This window comes from Abramis brama (genome assembly GCF_963993115.1).
Source record: "Abramis brama genome assembly, chromosome: 14".
Classification (NCBI taxonomy): Eukaryota; Metazoa; Chordata; class Actinopteri; order Cypriniformes; family Leuciscidae; genus Abramis; species Abramis brama.
The window spans coordinates 7286867-7299574 of NC_139976.1; the positions used below are offsets into that span (position 1 = coordinate 7286867).

Below are 12708 nucleotides of genomic sequence, written 5' to 3' on the forward strand. Positions count from 1 at the left end.
AAAAAAACTCAAATATAATCACTGATATCACATATTACATGACATCTTTAAATTTATGGGGTTTTTTTTTTTCTTCCTAAATTTTTACAAACATACCTGAGGGAAGACTTGATCTGGTGGTGGTCATATATGTGGTGCTCTCTTCTGTAAAGAGGAGTTTCCATGAAAAAGATTGTGATTAACTACCCAATGGCAAATGCTGATGTAATTAACACAACTTAATATGAGTGATATCACAGATGTGCACTGACCATAGCAGCCCCGACGTCCATCTCTGACCGTACACTCCATAGTCGGTCGGCAAGATGAAGCAGAGCAGCGCATATCATTTGGAGCAAAACACTCACAGAGATGAGAACATTCTAGATCCCAGAACTGTTCGCCAACCTATGAAAACATACCACAAAACGATGAACTTTACATTTCAAGAAGGGAGGATATGTATGTTTGAAGAGTTGTTTTTGCAGTAACACTACATACAAGGCTCTGCTTTTCAATATCCGGTGAGATCTAATAAAGCTTTGTTAAAAGAGTTTTTAAATTCTCACATTAAAGTAGAATCCGTCATAAAGGCAGCCACATTGCTCCACTGGTACACAGTGTCCTCCACTCCTCACCAATCCATCATCACAGAAGCATCCCTCTGAGCATGTGTGCTCACAACTAGAATCAATGCTACTGGCGCAAGTGTGACCACAGTCTGTGCCACACAACTCATAGTGGCTGTTCTCTGAGCAGGTCATGACTGGAAACGTAACAAACAAAATGTATAGGCTTCAAACACGTCTCATGTATACCATTTGTTCACAATACAAGCTAATGACACACACTAATGGAAATAACCTAAAATTATCTCACTCACCACAGGATGTGCTTTCTCTCCAGGGGTAGATAACGGCGTTGTTAGATTGACAGGCACTCGCATAGGTTTGGATCGAGCGGCATAGGACATCATTACGGTTTCCAGAAAGGCACACATCGAAAACACAGTCATTAAAGTAGGCTTCAGGATCCACATAAACATGACAGAAGCTAAATGGACCCTCACTGGACCTGATGATGTCACACAGGGAACGGGAAGTTGTCTGATCCTGACACAAAGGACAATTGTTTCCACACCCATCATTGCATGGAAGCTCGTCCTCAACCTTCCAACTTGCCCCAAACTGGTCTGCCGAACGATCGAGAGCACCTGAAGGCATCATGAAGTCATCGTTCCTCTGGCCATTGAAGTTGCCACAGAGGCCACATGTAACCCCACTGTACTCTACTGGTACAATGATGTTCACTGCCCAGGATCCACCATAACTCACGCTGAAACCAAAGTCGGTTGATACAAATACATACTGTCCACTGGAGTAGACAGACATCTGACCAGAATCAAGCAGGATGGGGAGGTTTCTGGTCTCTCCATCAACCTGATTGAAAGGAAAATATCAGCAAAGTGTTCTAAGAATGTCTGCCGTAGATCATGGCCTCATACACAAGCCTGTCATTAATCACTGTTTTTGTCTATCAAGGGAAATTACAAAGAGCAATGCTTGATTACCTCAATGGTAGAATGACCATTCATGTCCCGTGACATGTGCACAAGATGCCCAGAGACATTGACAAAAACTTCAACAGTAATCGCCACCAGGAGTCCATGCCACGCCTCGTTCCTTGCATCCACCTGGAAATGCGGAAGCCCAATAGAGTCATTACAGACTGTGGCTAGCACATAGCGGCATGTGCCCTGGAAGTCAAAGAAGGATCCATCAAATGACATGTAGTGGGGGTCACCCGAAGCAGAGCAACGAGCATGTGGACGAGGATGGCAGCCGTACTCGCCACCCAACACATGGCAGACCTCTTCTTCGCTGCAAGAAGATGGCGTGCAATGGACATGTCCAGTGATTCCATCACAAACACACAAAAACTGGCACTCTTCACCATGCCAGAACCTCTCTCCAGCCTGCCGATAACGCCCAGAGTAGTGGCAACCACAACCTGTGGGGGGCACACAGCGATCTCCATTTAACACATTTCCATCATTACATTGGCATCCCTCCTGGCACTGCAAGGTGCATTGAAATGGAAACGAGAGGCTGGGGCAGGATGCAGGACAGGACGTGCCGCAAACTTCATAATGGGTATTTGCCGGACAGGTGGATTCTGGTTGAAAACAATGACAGAAAAACAATGACAGAAATGTTATGCACATTGGTGCTTCATGAATTTAAGTTTTAGGTAAGCAGGTGCAACACTAGATGCTTACCGCAGTGGGTGAAACTTCTCCACTCTTCAACTGCAATGCCATTCTGTTGGCAAAGCAGCGTGTAACCTCGCAGAGCCTCACATAAGGCCTCTCTGGCACCTTGTGTCTGCTCCAGAAACTTAACGCAATCTGCTATCCGTTGCTGAGGATCTAGTGTTCTGCTGCACTCAGCAAATGGTCCATCATCCATAGCCATGATACCACATTGTTCATTGAAATGGCTGCTGTTCTGATAATGTCCTGGTTCCCAGATGTCAGGTGGGTCCTCACAGTGGGCTGAAAGGGATCCATCACGCCAGCTGTCCGCAAACAGCTGAGTGTCATTCAAAAGAACAGCATCTGGAGTGTAAAACTCATCAGAAATGTCTCCGTTCAAGTTCCCACACAGACCCCCAAGTGTACCGTTGTATGTGCTCGGTGCTGTGACTCGGACAATGTGTGGCCAGTCAGCTCTCACGGTCACCCCAAAGTTTGTTTCCAAAACAAAACCCCTCACACTACTGTGATAGATGCGGATTTGACCAGAGCTAACAGTGACAGGCAGACCAACCATCTGTCCATCCACCTGGAGAGAATGATAAATAGATAAACGTTTCCGTTTAGCATATGAATTTGTAAAATAATGCAATTATGCTCTTTTACTAAAAAAAAACTTAGTGACTTGATATTTTTGCCTAACCTTTACATTGCTGCCCTCTCCCATTTCAATGGCGACCTGTATTCCTTCTGCCTCAAACTTCAGGAACCTGGCAAAGTCATGAAGACCTCTGGGTACTTTCTCCACTGTCAACACAAAGTGCGGTAGGGGGGATGGCCCCATCACTCTAACAAGGGTCAATCCACAAGCTCCGTGGTATCTGAAACTTTGTCCATCGAAGGTATGATATGACCCTAGGTTTTCAACTGAACAGGTAGCATAACCAATGGGTCTGCAGCCTCTCACCCCATCATGGACTCCACAAACCTCTTCTGGACCACAATGGTGCTGATGACAGATCATTGACATGCCGCTGCATACACACCGTCTCCCACAGTCACCGTCCAACACCACTGACTGTCCTTCAGTGTAATAGAAGCCCTCGAAGGTGCAGCCACAGTTTGCTTCAGGCACACACTCTCCAGCACTGAGGATGTATCCAGGATCACATATGCAGCTCTCCTGATTGGGCAAGGGACAGTTCATTGGGGCAGATGGATTACTGCACGTTGCAGGGCAGCCTGTTCCTTGAGGCTCAAAATGACTGTGTTGAGGGCATTGAATCTCTGGAAATGGCGGAAGAGAATAAAGAATACAAATCAGTTCCTGTAATCTTTTATTTAGACAAATCATTCATCTCAACAAGATGCCTACCACAAAAGCCCTGCTGTCTCCACTGCCCAAGGTGTACACCCTGCTGTTGACACTGAGTAGCATACACATTGAGAGCCTGGCACAGAATGGGCTGGTACCCTCCTCCCAAGCAAACGTCATAGACACAGTTTTCTATATAGGTCTGTGGCACATGCACAGAGTGGCAAGAGGCGAATGGGCCGACAACATCACCTAAGATTCCACAGTGGTTGGTGTCACTGTAAACACTCATTTCGTCAGTAGTACAAACAGCACAAGCCAGACCTGTGCACCTGACATTATGACATTCAGGATCTATGTCACTTTGCACTTTCCAACTGTTGGCAAAGTCCAAATCTGAGCTCAAGATCTCCCCACTGGGTGAATGGAAGTCATCTTCAGGGCGCAGGTTAAAGTTCCCACACAGGCCGCAGGTGGCATTAAAGTAGTCATAAGGTACAGATATGCGGACGTAGCTGTATGCATCATATGAAACAACTAGACCAAAGTCTGTGCTGATGGCCAAAGAAAAACCTGACTGATAGACCTGGATGGAGCCATTGTGGAGGGCAAAGGGTGTTGCTGCAAAGCTTCCATTAACCTAGACAATTTTGGAAATAGAGGATATTAGCAATATGGATAGAAGGTCACATTCAAGTGAAAATTCAAGCAATATAGTCATACTAACCCTCGCTTCATAATAGTGATCTTTGACCAGTTCAATTACTTCATCATAGACAAACACTCTGACCATCCGTGTCCATGACACATGTGTGCTGCCCCGATGCTCATTTTTGCCCTCAATGCGATAGTACGGCAAACCGTCGCCACAAGCCTAAAATATTCAAGGTTTACAGATTGATTCATACCTATTATACAATAGACAGAAAGCCATATAATGTATAGAGATACAAAAAAAAGACTAACCTCAGATAGAACATAAGTGCAGGTCCCTTGAAAGTGAAAAACCTGATTATCAAAGGTATAGTAGTGAGGGTCACCGGAGATGGTACAGGTTTGCCGTTGAATGTTCTGGCAAGAGTATTGGAAGGAAGCTGGACGACAGGCTTGGGAATAACTGCAGGGCTCCTGGCTACACTGGAGGCCACTTCCTGTACAGGTACATCTCTGCTGACAGGTGGCATCACTCCAGAAAGAGTCCCCAAGTTGCACTGGAATATCTACAATAGTTTCACACAATACTTATTTTTCACACAAGATGGTTTTTTTTACCAATAAGCTACACTGAAATGGAAATTGGCCACTCCAGTGGTCACTGCAAATAGAAAGTAATTAAACTAAAGAGAAATTGTAACATTACCATTAAATTGACAACCCTGTAATCCATTATCTGTTCTGAATGCCCATCTGCCTGACACATTGACATTACTGCTGTATGTTAAGCTTGTGATGTTACTCTGTAGCGATCCAGTAATTGAGAAGTGGTATCTAGAGCTGATGGTGTCATAACCAGCCTATAATAAGCAATCAAAAGAAAACATTATCAAACAAATATCTTTTTAAGTTAGTCAACTGGAATATTTTAAACTTATTATGTTTTGCACACCTGTACATATCGTTGAGTTGGCGCAATTGTTCCATAATTCATCAAAACAAATGATAAATGACCATCCGAAATCAAAACCACTTGGAAAGATGTTTCCTGAAAATGACCAAATGAAAAAAAAATCATATTTTGGCCAACATACGTTTTCTAAATGTAACAAAAACAGTAATCATACAATGCAGATTATAGCAACTCTATATTTGTGGATTACACTCATTTTGATTTCTCAAATATGAATAAGAACAAGAAGATTTTACAAAACCAGATTGGGTTACTTACGGTTCCAGAATATGGGTAATATGCAACTCTGTCCCATGTTGCAACAAAGACCCACGTAGCAGAAAAGCTCAGGTCAGGGAAGTATTGGTTAATGTCTTGTGTGGCCTCTGTAAGGACACTGCCAGAGGTGTACTGACGATATGAAATGACACCATTGCCACGATTGTCAATATCTGTCCAGAATGGCGCGATGATATCTCTTCCACTATAACCTGGGAATTGGTATGGAATGTAGCTATACCACGGCCAATCAAATGTCAAGAATCCATTGTTGCTGATCTGAAATTAGGATAATGTTGTCATGGACACAATACTTTTACCATGCTAATCCAGACAAGCAGAAACAGAGCCTTCATTTACAACAAACTATCATTTTTCTTTTATTAATGTTTACCTCATACATGTTAAGTAAGAGTTAGAAATAGATTAAAATGAGAGTTTTAAAGTTAGCTGTAATGATGAGGAAGCGGAAGAAATGCTACATCATGGCATTGATGCTCTGGGAACGGCTTCAGCGTGTGCTGGTGTCTGAAGCATGTGTGAAATCACGCAAATCCCATCGCAGAGACCAACAACAAGGGTCTATAAAAGGGCAAAAGTACCATAAAAGGGCACCTACGTCATATATAACCCCCAGATTCTAATTGTCTGAAGACGCAGGCAAATAGTATCTCTCTTGTTGAAAACATTTTCAAAAAGCATCCCCCCTTACTATCCCCATTAGATTAACAGTGTTGAGTATAATGTAAAACTTATCATGTGAATTCAATTTAAAATTAACAAACTATAAATAACATTGTTTGACCAATCAGAACTCATTATTTTATAACGTGCTGTGCACACTCAAACAAGCTTTCATCATTTTTTGCGTTCGTTCAAAATGTAAAAAACGATTACCTATGTTCATACCCCACTGGAAGGAAGGGATGTACAATTTAGACAAAAAAAAATTACACTGAAACAGACACGCAGCTTCAGAAGACAAAGAAGCTGGGATTCCTTGAGTAAGGTGCCCTTTTATAGTCTTTTTGACGCTGTAACCTTTGTCACCAATAGGATTGGCGTGATTTCACACGTGCTTCAAATTACGGCGCACAAGTAGGCATTCCCATTGGGTCAACACCATGACACAATGTTGAATTCCCTTGAAATGGAACTATTTTGATCATTCAAAAGTCAAAATCATTTATAACTCACTGTGAATGGTATGGTTAAATAAAAACAGATTTGCTTACATATACTTGGTTGTATGCTTGTCCAAAAAATATAAACTGTTGCTGAAGGAAGATCACTGGTGAAATTCCATCATCAGAATGATCATTCTCTGTGTCTTCAGGTCCAAATGGATAAAATGGTCCAGCAACTGTAGTAAAGTCAGAAACGTGGTATACTGTATTTTGGGGCAATAAAGCTCACACAACAGATCACATTTATTACTGAGATAATTAGTAGACAATTTAGCCATTGTAATAAAATACCTGAGGAATTATTTGATTTTGTTGTATTTGTGGTGCTAATTTCTGTAAAGATAGAAAACAAAAATGAAAACTGTAATATTTATATTGGTGCAATGACTATCATAATTTAAAAGCATACAAAAAAAATGAATGAGGATATTTACCACTAGCACTTCTACTATTACTGCTGCTGCTACTAATAATAATGATTTTTATTAAAAATGTATGTGGCTGAAAACTGGAAAGTAACTTTTCAGCTTTGACATTGTAGTCAAAAATTATCATAATTATCAGTAAATGAAAGGGCTTATATATAATCAATAATTATTGTATATTATATATATATAATTATATATAATCAATAATAAGTCAATAATTATCATAATATATATATATATATATATATATATATATATACACACAGGTGCTGGTCATATAATTAGAATATCATCAAAAAGTTGATTTATTTCAGTAATTCCATTAAAAAAGTGAAACTTGTATATTATATAGACTCATTACATGCAAAGTGAGATATCTCAAGCCTTTATTTGTTATAATTTTGATGATTATAGCTTACAGCTTGTGAAAACCACAAAATCAAAATCTCAGAAAATTAGAATATTACATGAAATCACACAGTAATTACACAGTAATCCCATGGTCATTGAACCAGGTTTTGGTTATTTTGGCAGTGTGGGCAGGTGCAAATCCTGCTGGAAAATGAAGTCAGCATCTCCATAAAGCTTGTCTGCTGAAGGAAGCATGAAGTGCTCTGGAAATGTCCTGGTAGACGGCTGCGTTGAGTGGACAGCACAGTGGACCAACACCAGCCGATGACATGGCTCCCCAAACCAACACAGACTGTGGAAACTTCACACTGGACTTCAAGCATCTTGGATTGTGTGCCTCTCCATTCTTATTCCAGACTCTGGGACCTTGGTTTCCAAATGAGATGCAAAATTTGCTCTCATCAGAAAAGAGGACTTTGGTCCACTGTGCTTTATTAAATCCAGAGTCAACGCAGCCGTCTACCAGGACACTTTCAGAGCACTTCATGCTTCCTTCATTTTCCAGCAGGATTTGCACCTGCCCACACTGCCAAAATAACCAAAACATGGTTCAATGACCATGGTATCACTGTGTAATTACTGTGTGATTTCATGTAATATTCTAATTTTCTGAGATTTTGATTTTGTGGTTTTCACAAGCTGTAAGCCATAATCAATCAAAATTATAACAAATAAAGGCTTGAGATATCTCACTTTGCATGTAATGAGTCTATATAATATACAAGTTTCACTTTTTTAACGGAATTACTGAAATAAATCAACTTTTTGGTGATATTCTAATTATATGACCAGCACCTGTATATATATATATATATATATGCCCTTTCATTTACTGATAACTATGATAATTATTGACGTGTGTGTGTGCGTGTGTGTGTGTGTCGTATTTAACATTTAACATTAGACATGTTTTAAACACCAACATACCTGTACAATAAGCAGAGCAGAATAGTGGCCTGACAAACTCATAGACATAATAGTTTCCTGGACAAGCTTTGACTTGTATGGGATGAGACCTGTAACCACAGCAGTCGTTCCATGTGGAACCACAGACTTGCCGGGTAACCACTCCATCTTCTAGCTGTGGGTGAGGGCCGTTGAGCCACAGTGGGTGATAAGTGCCACACATGCCATAACCAACACATGACACTGGCATCTGGGCACTTTGACCATTGTAGAACAGCCTGTACCAGCCATTCCAGTTGGCATTATAATCACAAATTCCATAGTAATAATATTTATCGTAGTATGGGCTGATGGTGGCTCTCCGGGGCTCATCCAGACTGTTATAGTTGTAGCAAGGGTCAGCACTCGGAGTGGTGAAAACAACTGTTTAACGAACAGTAAAAATGTTGCTAAGATTTTCTTCAAAAACAAACACAAATCCTTTAATCCACAATTTAACTCATAATAAGTAAGTAAGTAAAAGACATAGGAGAATAACTGTACCTGCACAATATGCAGGGGCTGGGATCAATGCCTTTGGCCTTTTCATTTTGTAGATATAATAATTTCCAGGACAAGCTTTAACTTGGATTGGGTCAGATCTGTAGGAATTGCACTGGTCATTAACAGAGCCGTAGACGTCACGAGTAACAACTCCATCTTCCAGCTGAGGATGAGAGCCATCAAGCCACAGAGAACTAAAACCTCCACATGACATATAACTGAAACACCACTCAGGCATCTGAGCACTCAATCCATTAATGAAGAGTCGATACCAGCCATCCCATTCAACTAGAGTGTCATCATATCCATATTGAAACCAATAATTAAATGTGCTTCTCCAGCTGTTGTCAAGAATGTTGTAGGAGTGACATGGGTCATGATCTGTATTGATAGCATCTGATGAGACAGAAATGGACAAAATGAAATGTGTAGAATTTACCTTAATCCTTTCACTTCACAATAATGGGAGATGTTCAAGCCATGGATACACTATGTAACGAGCGTTGCTAAAATTCTTAAAAAGCATCATGCAGTATTTAAGAAAGGAACAGTAAAATCTGAGATTGTCACTAGGCTTTCCTGATTTGACATTAGGTTTCATCTAAGCTACATTTAATGTGTCAGTTAGTGACACTGGCCATTTAGCTAATACTCTTGCTTGTCCTGTTTAGTACAGACACTGCATTAGGAGAGGGGAAGCAGGAAAGCAGGAGCATTGACAGGGACTGCTGCCATTATTTGAATAGCCATTTGGAAAAAGCAAGCTGTGATCGGCCGTTTAACATGCCAGTCAAGCAACATAAACCACAGTCAAAATTATGTCTGAGACTACCTTATACTGTTCGTGATAAGCTCATTATTAATTCCTCCTATCATTTGATTTAGGGAATACTATCATTTGCATTAATGTCTAAGGTGACTGGGAGAGGACATGTTCTGTTCACTTAGTTTTGTTGTTGTGGCCACAACCTATTAATTCATGGGAAAGTGATAATATGTTGTGGCCACAATATAATTTTGTCCAGATAATGACATCCTTATGTGATGGCCACGCGGTGTGATGTCATGACCTTAAGATCCTATGTCATAGACAGTCATAGACTTGCCATAGACAGCATTTGAATAACAGTTTGTTATTATCAATAAATGTTAAAAGAGTATGTAAGAACATAAAATAATACAGGTTTAAAAGAAAAAAAAAATCTATTCCATCCCAGTCTTTTAAATCCATTCACTGATCTTTTATATATATATTTTTATATTGTTATTACTATTATTATTATTATTGGTTATATTTTTTTATTAATTGTTATTTATTTGCTTTATTTTCCCCTTCATTTCATGTATGCCTTTACCTAATTAATGTTCCTATTTTATGTTAATTAAAGTATATATTTTTTAAATACTTTTGTAAAGTTTTTATTTTATGCCTTTGTTTCCAGACAAGATTTAGAGAAACTTGTTCATGCTTTCATCACCAGCAGGGTGGATTATTGTAATGGACTCCTCACTGGCCTTCCCAAAAAGACCATAAGACAGTTGCAGCTCATACAGAACGCTGCCGCCAGGATTCTGAGCAGAACCAGAAAATATGAACATATCACACCAGTCCTCAGGTCTTTACACTGGCTCCCAGTTAAATTTACGATTGATTTTAAAGTATTATTACTGGTATATAAATCATTCAATGGCCTAGGACCTTAATATATTGCAGGTATGCTCACTGAATATAAACCCAACAGATCACTCAGATCATTAGGATCATATCAGCTAGAAATACCAAGGGTTCACTCTAAGCATGGCAAATCTGCTTTTAGCTATTATGCCAGCCGCAGCTGGAACCAGCTTCCAGAGGAGATCAGACGTGCTCCTACAGTAGTCACTTTCAAATCCAGACTCAAAACACATCTGTTTAGCTATGCATTTAATGAATGAGCACTGTGCCGCTGTTCGTCCGACTGTTTGTACTGTACTGTATTTTAGTTTATTTTATTTTTCTAAACCGTTTTAATTATTCTTATTTATTTTTATTATTTTTATTTCTTCTATGTAAAGCACTTTGAATTGCCATTGTGTATGAAATGTGCTATATAAATAAACTTGCCTTGCCTTGCCTACTAGGCTATATGTAAAAAGAATATTCAAGCTACAAGGCAAGGCAGAGCAAGTTTATTTATATAGCGTATTTCATACAAGTGCTTTGCATAGAAAATGAATTTAAATTATTATAAAACAAGAACAGGAGAGAATAAAAATTGTTAAATTATTTATTTTAATAAATTATTTCAAAAGTTACAAATAGACTTTTAAAAAAAAGTCAGTGCCGATAGCCTCGTGGGCAAGTGCGCCGACATGTAGCACCGTTGTGATTTGGGCGACCCGAGTTCGAGTCCCGGCTCGTGGACCTTTCCCAATCCCGCCCCCCTCTTTCTCTCCCACCTCACTTCCTGTCTAGCTACTGTCCTATCCAATAAACGACAAAAAATAAATCTTTCAAAAAAAAAAAAGAATAAAACAGCTTTGGTTCATGAGACACACTAGTAGCAAGTTCCCAGCTTACTAGTGACCTCCTACCCTTCAATCGGGAGGAGGTATTCCAACACCTTCTGCCACTAATGGCTTCCAGTGTCCCTCCAACTCCTCAATGGAGTTGAGTTATCACCAACCATCTGCCTCTGATGGCTTTCGGTAAGACACCAGCCTGCAACCAAGGACCTAGTGTCCCATACTCACGTCTGAGTGTGTGCGTAAACTCACCGTCTCACTTCCCAATTCTCTCAACTCCTCAAACCAGACAGCCTAACCAAAAATAAATAAAATCTTACAACCTGAATCACTAAATTCAGGGAGTCAGAGAGACGCAGGATGATGTTACCTCGACAAAATTATCTCGTGGCCAGGACATATTATCACGTTCCTACAAGTTAAAATGTTGTGGCCACGACAAAACTAAATGAACTGAACATGTCCCCTCCCGGTCACCGTACATTTCACTTAATGTCTTAAAGACAAAAAAGATGTAATGTTTAGTGACCTTTAAACAAAAGACAAAATACTTTTTGACTTAAAAAAAACCTACTCATGCTGGATCCAATAATTGTAGCTGGACTTGTAGAGGAAAAAGAACTTGATATAGTGCTACGATCTGAAAACAGGGAATTTTAAGAGATTAGTGAAATAATATAAATGTATAATAGTATAATATGTTTTGAATAAATATTTAAAAAAGCAATGCAGAAAAAACGTACCTGTACAGTACCCTGAACAAATGTATGAAGGTGGCTTTACAAATTCATAGACATAATAATCTTCCGGACAAGCTTTGACTCTGATGGGTGTTAATTTTAAATCGCAGCAGCCATTCCCTGTGCTTCCACAGACCTCCCTGGTCACCACTCCATCCTCTATCTGAGGGTGAGGACCATTGAGCCACAGACTGTTACCTGTGTTACAGCTGCCTGTGTTAACACAACTCTCTGCCATTCGGATGTTCATTCCATTGTAGAAAAGTCGGTACCAGCCGTTCCAAGAGAAGTGATCATCACAAATCCACAATCCACTTTCATTAGTGGCTCTCCAGGGACGATCCAGAGATTTATAGTTGTAACAAGGATCAACACTGATGTTGTTGAAAGCAACTGTTAAAGAGAAAAAAGGCTGTTAGTGAAATCATAGTATATAGTAGCGTATATATACATTATAAAATATTATTTAAAACAATGAATGATGGTATTATCTCATGGCTGCATGTCTTTAGTCTAACTGGTTAAAACATCCATGATCAATAAAAAGGTTCAACA

At 39.8% G+C, this 12708-nt stretch overlaps 2 protein-coding genes across 2 annotated transcripts in view; both read right to left on the reverse strand.

The window, feature by feature from the left end:
- LOC311096293 (IgGFc-binding protein-like) overlaps nt 1-5836 on the reverse strand; it is a gene marked incomplete at its 5' end in the record, with an annotated part of 35766 nt that extends 29930 nt beyond the window's left edge. Inside the window, 14 exons of the mRNA XM_084135359.1 lie at nt 89-144; nt 252-387; nt 549-745; nt 863-1418; nt 1550-2154; nt 2258-2822; nt 2937-3520; nt 3609-4188; nt 4276-4422; nt 4515-4768; nt 4909-5062; nt 5155-5250; nt 5434-5712; nt 5828-5836. Coding sequence (XP_083991485.1) covers nt 89-144; nt 252-387; nt 549-745; nt 863-1418; nt 1550-2154; nt 2258-2822; nt 2937-3520; nt 3609-4188; nt 4276-4422; nt 4515-4768; nt 4909-5062; nt 5155-5250; nt 5434-5712; nt 5828-5836 — 4218 coding nt within the window. The remainder of the gene's footprint in view (nt 1-88; nt 145-251; nt 388-548; nt 746-862; nt 1419-1549; nt 2155-2257; nt 2823-2936; nt 3521-3608; nt 4189-4275; nt 4423-4514; nt 4769-4908; nt 5063-5154; nt 5251-5433; nt 5713-5827) is intronic.
- Nucleotides 5837-5944: 108 nt separating this feature from the next.
- Nucleotides 5945-12687, reverse strand: LOC311096294 (uncharacterized protein; the record flags this gene model as incomplete). The annotated part of the gene is made up of 7 exons (XM_084135360.1): nt 5945-6015; nt 6912-6953; nt 8387-8788; nt 8909-9304; nt 11988-12053; nt 12157-12546; nt 12672-12687. The coding sequence occupies 7 exons, from the start codon at nt 12685-12687 to the stop codon at nt 5945-5947; spliced, it is 1383 nt and encodes a 460-aa protein (XP_083991486.1).
- Between the last annotated feature and the right edge of the window lie 21 nt (nt 12688-12708).